Below are 16162 nucleotides of genomic sequence, written 5' to 3'. Positions count from 1 at the left end.
AGATCCAATGCCAGCCGCTCTGCCTGCGACCGCTTCGCCGTTCCCGGCGTCGCCGCCAGGGGCCGCCGCCGCTCCCCTATGACACAGCAACAATAGGGGCCGCTCTGGCCCGCGGGCCCCCGGCCCGCGCTTCCTCCGGAAGAGAGCCGCCGGCGCGGGGGCGGGCCTGGTGGCGAGACGGGCGGCGGCCCTCGCCAATCGCCCGCAGACTAGCGCCCGCCCCGCTCCTGACGGAGCCCAATCAGCGGCGAGAGCGGAGGGCGGGGCGGGGCGAGCAGGGTCTTCCGGCGGGGCCCGGCAGGCGCTGAGGAGGAAGAGCGAACCCGGACGGCGCCTCTCGGCGGAGTCTCGGCGCGGGCCAGGTGCGGGGTCGTCGGGGGCGGGGACGGTTATGGGGGTGGTCGGGGGCGGGGCCTGCGACGTCGGCGGTCCCCGGGCTGGCGCCGGGTCGGCTGGGGCTGCAGAGGCCGGGGGCAAGCGCTGACTGGGGCTCTCGAGCACCCCGGCCGCCGCCCCGGGCCCGCGGCGCCCGCAGCCGAGAGTGCCGGGCGGTGGGGCCTGCGGGTGGGAGCGGGTGTTCACCTGCGCAAAGTCCTCGCCGGCCGCCGGGCTCGCGTTTCCCCAGGTGCTCGCTCGGGTTTTCTCTCCGAGGGAAGCGAACCTGCCGCGCTGCAGTTTACCGGCCGTGTGTCCGGTAGCAGCGAGGGTTAGGCCTAATTCTGGCTTGCCATCCAGCGTGTTAGCGGCCTGTCTGCCCAGCTCGAGGTTTTAAATCTTTCGGAGCCGCAGGTTAATAGATTATTTAAAATGTACGGAACGTGGTGTTGACGAGGGTCCTCAGCTGCCATGCGCTTTAGATACACAGGTAAATTTCGGGGTTTGAGAAACGGGAGCAGAAGCTGAGAACCTGGCCCCGTGGGCCGGCCCACCCCGGAATGAGTTGGCTGCAGGTGTCGGGCGTCTGAGGCCTGGCCCGGCTGCGAGAAGCGCTTTCCTTCTGCTCTTCGAGCGCAGCATTGGAGGAGGACGTTAGGGTGTCCGCGGTCGTGACCGGGCCTGCGCGGTGGTGCCTCTTTTAGGATGACGACTTCAGGAGCTCTGTTTCCAAGCCTGGTGCCAGGCTCCCGTGGGTCCTCCAACAAGTATTTGGTGGAGTTTCGGGCCGGAAAAATGTCATTAAAAGGAACTACCGTCACCCCAGATAAACGGAAAGGGCTTGTGTACATTCAGCAGACGGATGACTCCCTCATTCACTTTTGCTGGAAAGACAGGACATCGGGGAACGTGGAAGATGTAAGTGTCTGGGAGTGAACCTTGTCTTGAGGACACCTACCCCGCCCCCCCGCCGCCCCCCAACGGTCAGGGCAGCGTGGTCTTCACAGTAGGACACCGCACTCTGGGCTTGAAACCACTGGTTGACAACTTGGGGTGTGTTGGTGGGGTATGTGGATCTGCCTGTGGGCTTTCTGGTCTTAATGATTATGTCCATCTCGTCTGTCACCGGGTGTATGTGTAAAGCTCTGAAGATCAGGTGCCTAAAATTGAAGAAATCGTGTAAAAATCCTGACCTTGATCACAGCCCTCTAGAAAGCTTTCTTTAGCAGTCATTTTATTCAGACAGTATCTTCTTTTGTTAAGTTCAGGAGCAGGTCAGGGCTGACTTTTTAGCTCATCTTGGAATGTTGCTCGCAAAACATCTCTATCAAAAATCCTCCAGGAGCGGGAAACCCCCCTTCCCTGTTCAGTACCGGGCCCCTCTCCTGGCCCTCACGACCTTCCTGGGGTGCCTGTGACCCTCGTTTGTCTGCCTTGCACAGACCCTGCTGGTGAGAGGCTTGGTCTCTGTGTCCCGGGGCCTCTGCCCAGCCCGCCACACAGCCCCAGGCCCTGGCCTGGCCTGTGTTTCTGGAGGTCCTGGGGCCCAGCAGTGCCTCTCTTTAGGATCTGATCATCTTCCCCGATGACTGTGAGTTCAAGCGCGTGCCACAGTGCCCCAGCGGGAGGGTCTACGTGCTCAAGTTTAAGGCAGGGTCCAAACGACTCTTCTTCTGGATGCAGGTATGCAGGTTTTGTTTACTTTTTCTCTTAAAATCTTGTCATAAAATTAGGTTAGATATTTGCTCATGGGGCCTTTGGGTTTCTCTGGGTTTTTTTTCCCCCAAAACCCCTTCATATACAAGTCGTATTCCATGAAGGCAGTAGTTAGGTCTGTTTTCTAATTCTATTCAGTGTATAAAATAAAGGATTTGCCTGGTAGCACAGGCGCTAAAGAATCTGCCTGCAATGCAGGAGACCCAGGCTCAATGCTTAGCATATAGTAGGTACCCAGAAAATATTGTTGTTTGATTGACCTATGTTACTTTATTTTCAAACACAACTTTTGAAAAGTGCCAGCTTATCAGAATTAGCTGTTCTAATGGTAGAATTTGCTTTCACTTACCAGCTGGTGGTGACCCTGCTTGCCTTGGAACCAAAAGATTCAAGAGTGTCACCGTGTGTGGGGTGGGGGTTGTTGTAGCGGGCTCTGCCAGAGTCCAGAGTGTGTAGCTTGGCTTTGGGGGCCTTTTCGAGGCTGCAAATCCCTGGGTCACTTACAGGAGTGATTTCTGGGCTGGGTCCCATTTCTGCCTGTGGTTTGCTGGTCTCCCAGTGCCCCTCCAGGGTCATAAGCCCAGGCCAGAAGCTTCTCTGGGTGGCAGTGCACCCATCATGGGTGCTCTGTCTCGAAGTTCTGGGGATGCCCTCAGGGGGATGCTGCCTGATGACCCCCTGCATGCCCAAGTGCTCATCGTCAGCGCCCAGCTAACTCTGGAGGGCTGCAGGCCAAGGCTGGTTGGTGACAGTGGTGTGATAACGGTTATTTTACAGCATTGAAGGATTTGAGGTTTTATTTAAAAAAAAAAAACAACACTAAACTTTGACTTGGGGTTTGATAGAAAACAGCAAAATTCTGTAAAGCAATTATCCTTCAGTAAAAATAAATTAATTAAAAAAAAAGTTTGACAACCATTTTAAAAATCTTTATTGAATTTGTTACAATATTGCTTCCTGTTTTATATTTTGTTTTTTTTGGCCCTGAGGCATGTGGGATCTTAGGTCCCTGACTAGGGCTTGAACCCTCACCCCCTGCAGTGGAAGGTGAAGTCCTAACCACTGGACCACCAGGGACATCCGGGATTTGTGGTTTCAGATGGTCACACTAAGAGCCTCATCCTGGAAGACAGGGTTGCTTGTGTGCCAAGTGCTCCTAGAGCGTCAGTCTCCTCCCTGTAAGATGGGTGGGCTGCTCAGTTGTGCCTGTTGCTGTGTCCTCCCCACAGGAGCCCAAGACGGACCAGGATGAGGAGCACTGCCGGAAAGTCAACGAGTATCTGAACAACCCGCCGATGCCCGGAGCCCTGGGGGCGAGTGGGAGCGGAGGCCACGAGCTGTCTGCGCTGGGCGGTAATGGTCACCTTCCCGGATGTGCTGTGAGGTTGGAGTCGGTTTCCGCTGACGTGGACCCTGGGTGGTGCGGGCCGGTGGCTAAGTGGAGGTGGAGGATCCAGGTTAGGAGCCCCCTGGGGCGGTTCCGGAGTTGGTCCTTGCTCCTGTCTTCAGTTGGTGACCCATCTGTGAGCCCTATTGCGCTGGCTCCTGGCAGGAGACACTCAGCGCACAGCTCAGGGGCAGCTGAGATGGGGGCCGCCCCCAGAACCCTGGTGGCGGCAGAGGGGTGGGGGCAGACCCAGCTGGAGGCCCCTGGCCACCGCAGCCCTGATCTGAGCACTTTCTGTCCTGCAGGGGAGGGTGGCCTGCAGAGCCTGCTGGGGAACATGAGCCACAGCCAGCTCATGCAGCTCATCGGACCCGCCGGCCTCGGAGGACTGGGTAACACGCCGCGGGCTTGGGAGCCTCTTAGTAACAGAGTCGGGCAGCTTGCAGCTTCTAGTCAGCTCTGTCTGAGCCATGTCTGTGTGCTGGCTTCCCTGGGCAGGGGCCTGGTTTGCCTTAGGGATTGACCTGGCACCAGGCAGGCAAGGCCTTCCAGGGCCCCCATGGAGGACACAATTCCATACTTCAGGGGAGCACAGCTGGCTGAGGAGCAGGGCCTAAGAACGTGCGACAGGGATCCTGCCTGGGCCCCCTGGTCTCCCAGGTTGGCTTGTCTGTTGGGGAAACGCTTGTTACTTTGTACTGAATTTGGACTCTGTCCTTGAACCAGGGTGTGTGCGTTGGTAGTGTCATGGGATGGAGAAGTGATAGATTTAGTGGGTTAACCTGCCAGAACATGCCTGAGGAGTCCGGCCCCGGGCCCCCGCAGACAGGCTCTCTCTGCTCCTTCCCCTGCTTGTCCCTGGGCTCTAGTGCTGGGTGGGTCTGCTCTGTGGTCGGGGAGGGGGCCTCCAGCCAGGCGTGAGTGTTGAACTGTGTTGAACTTGCTCCTTGCAGGTGGCCTGGGGGCCCTGACCGGGCCGGGCCTGGCCAGCTTACTGGGGAGCGGAGGACCTCCGGCAAGCAGCTCTTCATCCAGGTGAGCCTCACCCCTGGCTCTCTGGTTTCACTAGATGTTGCCTCCTTCACAGAGGCTGGACGTAGGAGATGCTGAAGGACAGAGTAGGCACCTGGGGGGCTCTGTCCTTTTCACGGTTCAGACTTCTCCCAGAGACCTGGCAGCACAAGGAGGTCTGGGGCAGGATGGATGTGTTGTGGTGCGTTTGTGGGCATGTCGCCCTCCAGTGTTCCCTCGCTCTCCCCAGCTCCCGGAGCCAGTCAGCAGCGGTCACCCCATCCTCCACCACCTCTTCCACTCGCGCCACCCCAGCCCCTTCCGCTCCAGCAGCTGCCTCAGCGACCAGCCCGAGCCCTGCGCCCAGCTCGGGTGACGGAGCCAGCACAGCAGCCAGCCCCGCCCAACCCATCCAGCTCAGCGACCTGCAGAGCATCCTGGCCACCATGAGTGTGCCGGCTGGGCCAGGAGGCGGCCAACAAGGTAACACTGAGCCTCTGCCCCTGCCTCTCGCCTCGCCTCACCTCACCACACCACGCCTGGAAGTTCCACAGCTGAGTGTCACTGTCCTCCCTCATGGGCATCTTGGCTGGCCTCCAGCCGCTGACAGCCACTGCTTGTGCCCTAGTTGACCTGGCCAGTGTGCTGACACCTGAGATCATGGCCCCCATCCTTGCCAACGCGGATGTCCAGGAGCGCCTGCTGCCCTACCTGCCGTCAGGGGAGTCCCTGCCGCAGACTGCGGAGGAGATCCAGAACACGCTGACCTCACCCCAGTTCCAGCAGGTAGACACATGGCCCAGGTGTCCTGCGGGAAGCTTGGTGTAGGGGACACTGGCCTGCCTGCAGCACAGCCCCTGGCATCAAGCATCTTGGTTCCTGAGGTCCCCTTCAGCGCTCTCATGGATTCAGGTGCCTGGCTCTTCCCACAGGCCCTCGGCATGTTCAGTGCGGCCTTGGCCTCAGGGCAGCTGGGCCCCCTCATGTGCCAGTTTGGGCTGCCCGCGGAGGCTGTGGAGGCCGCCAACAAGGGTGGTAAGTACCTGCGCCCCCACCCCTCGGCCACAGGTGAGGCAGAGATTGTCTTCTTGTAGTTGAAAAGAAAGGCTTCCCCCATGTGCAGAGGATGCCTAGTCCAATGACCCTGGCCTCCGTCTAGCTTTCACCTCCCGTCCCCCGGTCAGCAGTGCTGGGCCCGGGGCTGGAAAGGTCACGTCAGGCTTTTTAATGCGTTTTAGACGTGGAAGCATTTGCCAAAGCCATGCAGAATAGCGCCAGCCCCGAGCAGCAGGAGGGCGATGGGAAGGACAAGAAGGACGAAGAAGAGGACATGAGCCTGGATTAGGTTGCCTGCAGCCACGAGGGCTCAACCCCCAGGTCATTTGGCCTCAGTAGTGGCGTTTGTGATCACACCCTCTCACCTCTGCCCCAACGTGCTAATCAGTAAAAGTCTTTTCTTTTATCTGCCAACTCTGGATTGTCTGCGTGCCAGGGTGGGCTGACGGGAGTTGGGTGCAAGAAGCTCCTCTGGGCCTGCGTTCCGACTCAGAGGGACAGTCGTGCTGGGCTCGGACCTCCAGACCCGCTGGGCTGCTTTTCTTTTTCTACATTTAAAGTCGACACTCAGTTACACAAGTTACTTTTTAATTTTTGTTTCAAGAAGCAGGGGGGCCAGTGATTTATAGCTTTCCTATTATTGAATATTGGTGGAAGGGAAATTTCATAATTAAATTGAAAGATAAAAAATACAAACCCCCATTTTACAGTGTTATTTACCCTTTCCTTTAGGAAGTCAGACATAACTTAAAACCACTCCCAGAAATAAGGCTTTATTACCCATAGAATCTGGAGTCTAGATAAATACACACAGACTTCATCTAAGAAGCCAGCTGAGGGTGGTGGTGTCTGCACGCTGGGTGGAGGGGCTGAGGGTTCTGGGGGGCAAGACCCTGCCTGATGAGGCAGACCACCTGTTGACTCCAGGAGACCCCCTCGTGCGGCTGCTGGAGCTGTCGGCTGAGGTTCCGGGGGTGGCTGTGCTATGTGGCTGGGCAGCCGCTGGCCCCCACTGCCCCCTGCACGCCCGCAGTTCGAGGCCAGGTGACCGACACCTGGTTCAGCACCAGATTCCGCACGCAGCCGTTGTAGGGAGGCCGTTTCCAGGGTTCTGAGGGAGGGGGGGACAGGGCCCGGTTGGAGCAGAAGCTCGTGTCTCATCAGGCCTGGGCTCCCCGCTCTCAACCTCAGTGCCTGGTGCCCAGGGCAGCCTTCCCCCTTCCCTGCCCTCAGGCCGAGGCCGCACTCACCCGGCAGGCCCCCGAGATGTAGTGGCACCAGGGTGTTGGCCCAGGTGGCCGGCGCTGGGCCCAGGGTGTGGTTGCTCTGCTGGTCCACCTCCAGCCGGAGCACGTTCCCGCCTTTGGTCACTGCAAGCACAGCTTCCTTGTGACCAGGCCAGGAGGATCTCGCCAGCCACAGGGCCCGGGGCTATTCACCCTGTTTCTTTGGCTTTAAATCCCTGCCACCCTCCCCGCTGGGGGCCTGCGGCTGACCCCTGCCGAGTCCCTCCAGGCTTGACTCTGCAGCAGGTGGGGGTCAGGAGTGTCTCCAACCTCCCACTGGGAGAGGCCCCGGCTCACCTGCCAGTCGGTGCCAGCGCCCGTCACACAGTGCTGCGGGGCGTGTTACCAGCGTGGAGAACTCACCAGCGCCGTCGTTTGCCCACAGCAGGACCTAGGGGTGGGAGAAGTCAGGAGGGCCCTGCCAGCCCCGATCCCACCGAGGCTGCGGCTCACACCTGTCTTACCTGCTTCCCCAGCACCTGCAGCTCTAGGTAGGGGGGCGTCTGGCCCTGGCCCAAGTGGAAAACCAGGCCGGTGGCTGTCTGGGGCCGCACCTCCAGCTCCAGGGCCACGTCGGGCAGTGTGGCCCCCAGGGTGTCTGCAAGGAGGGGCCGTGAGGGGGAGAGCTTCGGTCCCAGGCCCCACCCTTTCTGGTGTCACTATTCTGCCCCCTGGCCACCCCAAGAGGACTGAGAGGGCACCAATCAGGGACAGACCTAGAGTGACGGCTCCCCCGCTGCCTGTGAAGAACAGGCCCTTCTCCAGGGGCCCTGAGAAGCAGGGTGTGACCCCCACCATCCGCGTGGGGGACCCCAGGAGCCGCCCATCCAGCCTCAGCCTCTTCACACAACCCCTGAACCCAGGGCTGCTGATGGCCACCTGTGGGAACAGAGAGTGAGCTGGGGTCAGGCCCTTGGGGTGCTAGGAAGATGGATAGCATCTGGCTGGGGAGGGGTGGGAGGCTGGGCGAGGTGGTGCTCACTGGGAGCCTGGGGCTGTGGCTGCCGGCAGGAAGGCCCCCCACAAAGAGTGTGTGTGGCCGGGGGCCCTGCTGTCCCTGGTGCTGCCAGCCTGGCCCCTCCTGGCTCTGGGCCCAGACCCTGTCTGTCACCAGCTGGATCCGACTTTTCTCCCAGCGCACGGACACCTGGGGGTGGAGAGAGGCACATCAGGGTGGGAGTTCCCAGATGCCCCCCCTACCTCCCGCCCCGTGTCCCCTCTCCCAGTCCCTCACCGTATGCCACTGGCCAGTGCGTGAACGCTGGCGGCTCTGGACTCGGAGCTGGGGCCCAGGGCCTTCGGTCTGAGCTACAAAACGTCTGTGGTTCAGGAAGAGAACTAGGGAGGGGCTGCTGGCTGCCTGGGGGACAGCAAGGAGCAGGAGCCCTCGGGGGGCATGTGGGCGGACGAGCATGGAGAGCTGTGACCTGGAAGCCAAGCACGGGCATCAGCCTTGTGCCCTACCTCCACCCCACCATGGCACCCCCCACCCTGGTCCCCACCCAGGCTTACCAGTCACTGGGGGAGGCTGGAACATGTGCAAACTCCAAGTAACTGGTCAGGGGACCCCCAAACTGGTAGGCGTCTCGGATGGTCCCGAGGGACCCAGGTGGCAAGCAGGCAGAGTCCTGGGCAGGCTGCCGGCTTTGGCGGGCAGCCTGGGGGGAGTCGGATGGGGGTGCAGGAACATGAGGAGGTGGCTTTCTGCCCACCCCAGCCCCGCTGCCCACACCCCTCCTGTACCCTACCTTCCGAGACACGGTGGCCCGCAGCCCTTGCGGGACCTGCTCCAGGAGCTGAGTGCGAGGGGCTGGGGCGCAGCCTGAGCTCACATTGAAGCTGCCCAGGTTCTCCTGCAGGTCAAACACGCGCTGAGGCCCCAGGAGCCTGCAGAGGGTGAGGGGTGCAGGTCAGTGGCTGGGGCCAAGTCAGCAGGTTCTTGCCAGCAAACACCGCCCCCCCCCCACCCCATGCCCACTCCACTCACCGCAGCACAAAAACATTGCTGATGCAGCCACTGAAGTTACGAATGTCACTGGACTTGGGTGAGCCCCCCAGGAGGAGCTGAGGGGGTCCCTCGGGCTGAGGCTGGGGCCGTGGCCCCCGGTAGGGCTTCATCTCCTGAAGCTGGTCGTCCACGTAGAGCCAGACCCTGGTAGGGAGAGTGGTATTTCCCCGCCCTGCCGCCCAACCCGCAGAGTACTGTCCCTAAACCCTCAGCTCTGCACCCCCTCCCTAAAGAGGCCAGGTAAGCCAGGCTCACCCCGTGCTGTTGCTGTAGAAAGTGACGTAGTGGGGGGCCCCATCATCAAAACGTTCTTGTGTCTTCAGCTCAGTCCTGGCCAGCCGAAGGGTCACGTGACCCTGCTGCAGGGTCACCTCGCATGGCCCACCCTACGGAGCATGGCTGGGTCAGCGAGCCAGGCTGGGGGCCCAGACTCCCTCTGGCCACACGCCCCGACCCTGGTGCCCTGGAGATGGGGCAGACGCACCGGGGACTCTCGTTGGAAGAGCAGAGCGCTGTCCTGGCTGCTGCGGAAGCCAAAGCCAGAGTAGACGTTACCCATGAGGGGCACGGCATCGCTGGGGAGTGCCAGGCGCAGGAAGCCGTGGCCGTGGAAAGTCATGGCCCGTCCCACCTGTGGGCAGGGCGACCATGAGGGCCTGCGGTGGCAGCCGGAAAGGGCATGCACGCGGCCGGGGGCAGGAGGGGGCTCACCAGCAGGTCAGTGGTGCAGCCGGCGCTGATGCCCGTGGTGTTCAGCCTCTTGAGATCCACGTACTTGCCCAGGGCCTTGATGCCCTTGATGCAGCCTCGCACGGAGCCTCCAGAGGGGAAGAGCTGCCGCAGGCTGCAGGCACCAGTGTCCATGGGATGAGCCGCAGTGGTGGCCTCCCCAGGCCCTACCGCCCCACCCCCACCCCAGGCCAGTGCTCACCTGGCAGGCAGTTGGCTGGGTGGCACGCCTCCCAGGTAGTAGGCGTCGGCCAGCTCCAGCACATTTTCCTGCTCCACGCTGAACACCGTAGTCCTCTCCACGCGCACCAGCACGCGCTTCCGGTTGCCCCCCAGCAGGAACAGCTGGATCTGGGAGGCGCCGGCATAGGTGGGCAACTTCAGAGGAGCTGCGACACCCACTGTCCCTCCCCACCCAGGGCCTCCTCTGGACCTGGCCTTACCGCCTTGCTGGTTGCAGTCAGCTGTGGCGGAGGTCGCTGCAGTGGGTCGGCCTCCTTCAGGCCCGCGCCAAAATCATAGAGGAGCGCTAGTTTGCCTTCTTGCACAGCCAGGCACAGGAACTGGTCCTGGGGAAAGGGGAGGGTCAGCACAGCCAGGTGGGCAGGGGAGGCGGCGCGGGCAGCAGGCAGGCAGGGGCATGGACAGCTGGCAGGCGGGGGGCGTGGATGGTGGGGGTAGGATAGGGGCATGGACAGCAGACATGCCTGATACTGCAGGAAGAAGATGATGCCGCTGTAGGACACGAGCCGCAGCTCCTGGTCGAAGCGCTTGGTGTTGCTGAGCTGGCTCTCCATGCTGATGCGGGCAAAACCAGAGCCGTCCAGGTAGGAGCCATCTGTGAGCCACGGGTCCCCGGTCGACTTGGAGCTGCCGGTCAGAAGTGGGAGGGTCAGCTGAGGGTGGGCAGAGTCAGAGTGAGGGTCGGCTCAGACCACACGTACCGGGCACAAGGCTTGTCCACAGCTGTGTCCAGCTGGAAGGTTTTCTCGAAGTTGTAGAGACTGACCACCTCCTCATTGAGTGTGTCCAGTTCAATGCAGCCCCGGTAGCCGGGGAAGCGTAGGGGTTCGGGGGGCTGTGGGCACAGTGCGTGGTCAGGGCAGACCCCAGGGGGAGCTCGGGCCAGACATTAAGTAGGACTTCATGGGACAGGTGGGCAGGGTGGCTTGCGCACCCAGGCCGGCCAGGCTCACCGTGAAGTTGCTGGGGTAGCCCCCCACGTAGAAGACGAAATCGTCCGGCTGGACATTGAGCAGCCCCTCAGCCCCAGGGGCCACCGTGTCGCCCTTGGTCTCTTGGACCATCCGATTCTCCACCGTGACAGACATGCGGCCGAACTGGAGGATCCTGAGGGCAGAGGTGGGAGGTGAGGTGTGGTACACGTGGCCACACTCGGAGGTGGCGGAGTGCTGTGGGGACTGGGCGTCCTACCTGTCAATGCTGATGGCCGCGAACTGCTCCCCAATGTCCTCGTCGATGCTGAGGGTCGCAGGCCCTGCCCCACCGAGGCGGTACACCCAGTGTATCCTCTGGCCCCGCAAAGCCACACCCATGTAGTCTCCAGTGGCCTGGGCGACAGGAGACCCAGTGGGGCAGGGCCTCGGGCACCCCACCTGCGCCAGCCTGGCGCCCAGCTCCACCCAGCCCGCAAAGCCTGCCTGCTACCTGGTGGCCGCCCATGTACAGCACAAACTGGTCCCCCGTGACTTGGCCAGCTGTGGGCTCTGGGCTCTGCAGGTAGAACTTGAGGGCAGTGTAGGAGGCGAGGTTGGTGAGGTCCCGAGGGGTGCGCAGCTGCACCCCTGAGCTCCCGTTGAACTTCATGGGCACCTTGACCTGTGGCGACACATGGCCTGTCAGTGTCCGCCTCCTGGTCTCCCAGACGCTCACCTGGCCCTGGCACTCGCACCCACCTTGCTGGCTGCACCACGGGCCTGGGCAATGAGTTCCCGCACACGGCCGATACTGGCTGACAGAGCCAGGCTGGCGTTGTGTGCCCCGCGGTCCTGCAGGAGGTTCAGCTTGGCCAGCAGCTGTGGCAGCGTCTTTTCCAGGGTGGATACTGCAGGCAGGGAACAGAGGGGAAGGAGGTCCTGCGTGCCTGGCCTGCCCACCCTGGCCCACCCACTGTCGGGGCACTGTGCCCCAGGACGCACCTGAGCGGCCAGCATCAAGCACCACACGGCCCAGGTCCTGGCTCTGCAGGCCCTTGTACTGGCCCTGCCACTGCTCCACGTTCCGGTGCATGTCCTGAAGCCGGGCCTGCACACGGGCAGCTGTGTCCTGGGCCTCAGCGGCCACAGCCTTGGCATGGGCTATCTTCTTGCTTGTCTCGTCTGCAGTGGACCGTGTGCAGGCTCAGTGAGGAGGGCCCTCATCCCCATCTGGGGAGACCACTAAGACCCCCTGACAGAACCAGCAACAGGGAATTAACCCCCGCCCCCCTGCCTTGTGAGAACCTCAGGGTGGTGGAGACTCACCTGCCACCCTCTCCCAGATAGACAGCCCTCCTGTGCCAGCCACACGCCTGAGGGGAGTCCCCTGAGGCCTGCTTGAGTCAGCTCCGCCTCATCTCCCCCTGGTGGGTCCCCCGCCCCGCCACTCCATCTCTCCTGAGGTCCTTCCAGAGTCCCCATGGCCCCCAGGTAGGCAGGGTCCCTCTCGAGTCAGCAGGGATCCTTCCTGTGCCCTGAGCCCTCCCGGACCCTTGAAGTGTCTCCTGGGCGTCCAGCTCCAGCCACACTGACCTCTGCTGCTGCTGCCACCTCTGAGCCCACTGAACACCTGTACCCTCCCCGCCCGCCCCGCGTCCTCTCTCTCCAAATGCTCCCCCTTCCTCCTGGTTTCACTTGCTACCCAGGCTGACGTTGGGGGTGACGTTTGTTTGGTGTCTGGTTCCCGACCAGAAGCAAGTCCTTAGGATTGGGGAGAGTCCCCAGGGTTGGAACCACTCTGGCCTCCCTCCTGGATGGTGACCCTACTGGACAGGCAGGGCTGGTGGGGTGATGCCCGTGTGGGCAGGTGCCCCTTCAGCTCTGGGGACAAGAGGTGGGGAAAGTGCAGGGAGGAGCCCCACCCTACCTGTGTCCATAGCCAGCATGGCTTGCACCTCCCGGACACGGGCCGCCAGCTGTTCCTTCCTGGCCCGGGCATCGCGGAGCTGGGTCCCAGTGTCCTGGAGGGTGGCCCGTGCTGTGGGGGAGACAGCTTCAATCCTGAGGAGCCCCCGCCCCCACAGTATAGGCACTGCCACTTCAGTTCTCCTGACCAGGGAGTGCTAAGGCTCACACACACACAGTCAGAGGGAGACACTTGGACACAAGGGCCATCGGCTTGGGGGAAAGCACTGCACCCCAAGTCTCAGAGCAGCCTCCTAGGCCCACAGTAAATGCAACCATCCCCATTTTATAGGTGAAACAATGGAGACGCAGAAAAGCTAAGCCACTGTGCATGGCAACCAGCACCAAGGTGCTCACAGCAAAGGTGCTCACCACCGCCTGGCCCTCCCCCCTGGCCTGGCACACACACGGCCCTCAGCCAGGACAGCAGAACCATCAGCTGGTCCTCGTGTCTTCTCCCCAGGCCCTTCCACGTCCTGGGGCCTGGTCACAAAGTCAGGGTGGGTGGGCCTCTGCAGGGCTCCAGGAGCGGACTCGCCTGGGCAGTGGGGAAAATTCACACCCATGGCAGCTGCCAGCCTGACTCTCACAGTGACAATCCATGAACACCCACAAAACGTAGCTGGAGGGCAAGAGTCCCACAGAGCTGGGACGCCCCTTGGGACATGACTCTCACCGAGGTCCAGTCTCCGCTGCTCCCCCAGGATGGCCTCCTCCAGGGCACTGCTGTTAGCCAGCAGTTCCCGGGCCCGGGGCGCCAGGCCCCGCTGCACCACCATCTGCAGACGCGGGGATAGGATATGGTTTAGCCCTGCCTGGAGGGGCTGCCAGGAACAGGGGCTGCAGCCAGCGCTGCGGGTGGGGGTGGGTGTGGGAGGGTCCAGGCCTCACCGCCCACGTGTGGCTCGCCTGCTGCCGGGCCTGGTCAGCAGCGCCCTCGGCAGCCTGCACAGCTTGCAGAATGCTGCTGTAGGCGTTGGCGGCCTCAATGGCCCTCTGGATAAAGCGGTCCTGGTTGACTCCTTGGATGATGCTGTGAGGGGAGGCCGGGGAAGGTCTGAGGCTGGAGTCGGGGCTCAGCCCAGCTCACGGGCCTCCCCATCACAGCTGCTAGGCCTGCCTGCCTGCTGGCCCCAGACTCCCGGCCTAGGTCATGACCCTCCACCACCCAGTGTACCTTTTCTGCTCCTATCTGCCAACCTGGGCCCCAACTTCTGCCCAGCCCTACAGGAACAACGGCTGCTCCGCTGAAGAGCCCTTGCAAACCAGCTCTGCCCCACCCACGGCATCCTGTTTGGGTCCCATACCTGGAAAGGTTGAGCGCCAGCTGGTCCAGCTGCCATGCGTGGGCCTCAGCAGCCTCTACCAGTTCTAGTTTGCTGCTCGCTGGGGAGAAGGCATGCATCTTCTCAAGCAGTGGTGTCCGGGCGCCGTCCAGGCTGGCAGCAAGGTGCTCATACTCCTGGGGTGAGAGGTATGTAAGGGGGGACCCTCGTCCCCATCCCTGCTCACCCAAACCTGATCTGGGTGTGCCCGCCCCCACTGAGTATGCAGCCCTTGGGGAGGGGGGTGCTTACCTCCCTGGCCTGGTCCATGCCATGCAGAAGCTCAGAGACCCGGGTCAGGGTGTCTCTGGCAGCCTGCAGAGTAGCCCCCAGAGTGGCATTGTCCCGGGACAGCTCCTGCTTCCGTTGCTGGAGATGATGGGGAGAGCATGGGAGGTAACAGAACAGAGGTGAGGTGAGAAAGTAAAGGGGTAGGGGTGACGGGGTGATGAGTCCGAGGGGGCAGGGCCAGCTCTCTACCAGGGCTTCCTCCAGGCGCTCCTGGTTGCGGCTGTTGAGCTCCTCTGCCTCCCGTGTGGTGCCCACTGCCCGGTTCAGGGCCTCCCGCAGGTCCATGAGTCCGGCCTCATGCCGGGCCAACTGGTCTCGGGTGTGTGTGACCAGTGCCTGGTTTCTCTCCCAGTGTCTGGTCAGCTGCTCCTGCACACGGTCCAGCACTGGCAAGGCCCAGGGTAGGAATGGTCACTTGGGCAGTGCCCCCCGGTGCCTGCCAGCCCCCATCCGCCCTACCAAGCTGACGGGATGCCAGTCTGGACTGGCCTCAGCCCCAGGGCCCTTCCCACTCTGCCCTGCTGGCAGGACCCCACTCACATCGCTGGGCCTCCCCCAGCTCGGCCTCAGCGGCTGCTCGTGGAATCCCCAGGTCACGTGCCCGCATCTCCTGGAGCAGCCGCTCCACTTCGGCCAGCACCCGGCGCAGCTGCTCACCCGATGGGATTGAGGCATTGGCTGGTGCCAGGCGGTCCGTCTGGGACTCTAGCTCTGTGGGGGTTTGGGGAACGGGCTGTCAGGGCCCAGGGCTAGCCTGCTGCCAGGCAGAACTCTGCCCACTAGCTTCCATCCAGAAGCCCCTAGCCAAGCCACTTCAGACACCCCACACATGAGCTGGCAGGCCCTGGACAGAGATCCTGCTCCAGGCCACGACTCTGAGGCCTGCCTGGCCTCTGGTCCATGTCGCCTCACCTCCTGCAACCCCCACGGCAATACCCCCACCACTCCCTCTGCTCAGCCCACTCCTTGGCCCCCTGGTTTAACCATCCCTCCTCCCACCCCAGCGCTCAGTTGCAATTTCATCTTCTAGACCCTAGCCTGGGCCTGGTCCCTTCTGATCTCTTCTTGTGACACGTGTCAGGTTTTAACTAAGGCTCACCCACCACTTTTACAACTTTGCAGGGACCACCTGCCCTCTTGTTCTGGCCACGTGGGCTGCCCCTCTCCCCTCCCTACTCGGACCTGCTGTTTCTGTGACCAGGGCGCCATCTCCCTATCTAAACACCCCAAAGTGTGTTTAGAGGCCAAGCCCCCAGAGGCACACCCCTGCCCTCAGCTCAGAACATCACTCTGCTCAACTCTCCCCACCCGCCCAGCTGGGCCAGTGCCTACCGTTCAGGGCAAGGTCCACAGCCCGGACGGCTGCCAGCAGCGTCTGTGCCCGGCCCAGCGTGGCCTCGGTGCTGTCCAGTAGGTGGCTGGCCTGGGCTCGGGCTTTGGTGGCCTGTGAACAAAGTGCCCCATCAGGCCTCAGCCCCTGCTGGCTGAGGAAAGCCTGGGAGCCTGGGGAGGGACCTTGAGCCTGAGCCGAGGTCAGGGGTGATTCTGGGTGGTTTGGGGCCTGAGGAGAGAGACTTCTCAGGGAGGGTTTTGCTGAGAGGGAGTGGGGGCTTCTCTGGAGGAGGACTATTCCAAGGGGTTCTGGGGCGGGAGTCCCCAGGGGCCTGCCTGGCCATCTAGATGCTGAGTGTCCTGCCCAAGGCTTGAGATCTGTCGTTCCAGTGCCTCCAGCTGCTGTGTGGTCTCATAATGGGGGCCCGGGGGGCTCCGGAGCTGGCTCTAAGGGAGAAGAAGGTGAGCCTGTGACCCAGGACAGGTAGGCTGGGGGCCAGGAGAGGGTGCCTGGGGATCGGGCA

The 16162-nt window shown here is 62.2% G+C and overlaps 2 protein-coding genes across 2 annotated transcripts in view; one reads left to right on the top strand and one right to left on the bottom strand.

Annotated features, from left to right (window-relative positions):
• Positions 1-302: 302 nt before the first annotated feature.
• ADRM1 (ADRM1 26S proteasome ubiquitin receptor) lies at positions 303-6213 on the top strand. Its single transcript, XM_068987051.1, has 10 exons — positions 303-362; positions 1080-1293; positions 1942-2058; positions 3321-3444; positions 3784-3870; positions 4432-4513; positions 4740-4972; positions 5118-5275; positions 5422-5524; positions 5728-6213. Exons 2-10 carry the CDS (start codon positions 1081-1083, stop codon positions 5832-5834), a joined length of 1224 nt encoding a protein of 407 aa, XP_068843152.1. The 5' UTR covers positions 303-362; position 1080; the 3' UTR covers positions 5835-6213.
• The window catches only part of LAMA5 (laminin subunit alpha 5), a 52122-nt gene continuing 42092 nt past the window's right edge, over positions 6133-16162 (bottom strand). The window contains 31 exon segments of the mRNA XM_068986788.1: positions 6133-6656; positions 6796-6915; positions 7129-7222; positions 7296-7429; positions 7548-7710; positions 7814-7978; positions 8066-8258; positions 8344-8489; positions 8580-8718; positions 8819-8983; positions 9095-9225; positions 9324-9470; positions 9551-9683; positions 9771-9919; positions 10012-10137; positions 10276-10438; positions 10513-10646; positions 10765-10918; positions 11003-11139; positions 11237-11407; positions 11485-11633; positions 11728-11907; positions 12653-12763; positions 13367-13469; positions 13582-13723; positions 13998-14152; positions 14268-14384; positions 14496-14692; positions 14847-15017; positions 15639-15750; positions 15975-16085. Coding sequence (XP_068842889.1) covers positions 6529-6656; positions 6796-6915; positions 7129-7222; positions 7296-7429; positions 7548-7710; positions 7814-7978; positions 8066-8258; positions 8344-8489; positions 8580-8718; positions 8819-8983; positions 9095-9225; positions 9324-9470; positions 9551-9683; positions 9771-9919; positions 10012-10137; positions 10276-10438; positions 10513-10646; positions 10765-10918; positions 11003-11139; positions 11237-11407; positions 11485-11633; positions 11728-11907; positions 12653-12763; positions 13367-13469; positions 13582-13723; positions 13998-14152; positions 14268-14384; positions 14496-14692; positions 14847-15017; positions 15639-15750; positions 15975-16085 — 4440 coding nt within the window. The 3' untranslated portion in view covers positions 6133-6528.

Source organism: Capricornis sumatraensis, chromosome 15 (genome assembly GCF_032405125.1).
Source record: "Capricornis sumatraensis isolate serow.1 chromosome 15, serow.2, whole genome shotgun sequence".
NCBI lineage: Eukaryota > Metazoa > Chordata > Mammalia > Artiodactyla > Bovidae > Capricornis > Capricornis sumatraensis.
Note: the sequence above shows the minus strand (reverse complement) of the source record. Positions and strands in the feature narration are given on the sequence as shown.

What these genes read in the sequence shown, in the direction of transcription:
- ADRM1 (XM_068987051.1), top strand. Translation starts at nt 1,081, where the DNA reads ATGACGACTTCAGGAGCTCTGTTTCCAAGCCTGGTGCCAGGCTCCCGT. An exon ending in GACTCTTCTTCTGGATGCAG is followed by an intron (nt 2,059 to 3,320) that starts GTATGCAGGTTT and finishes TCCTCCCCACAG; the next exon opens with GAGCCCAAGACGGACCAGGA. An exon ending in CGCCGGCCTCGGAGGACTGG is followed by an intron (nt 3,871 to 4,431) that starts GTAACACGCCGC and finishes TGCTCCTTGCAG; the next exon opens with GTGGCCTGGGGGCCCTGACC.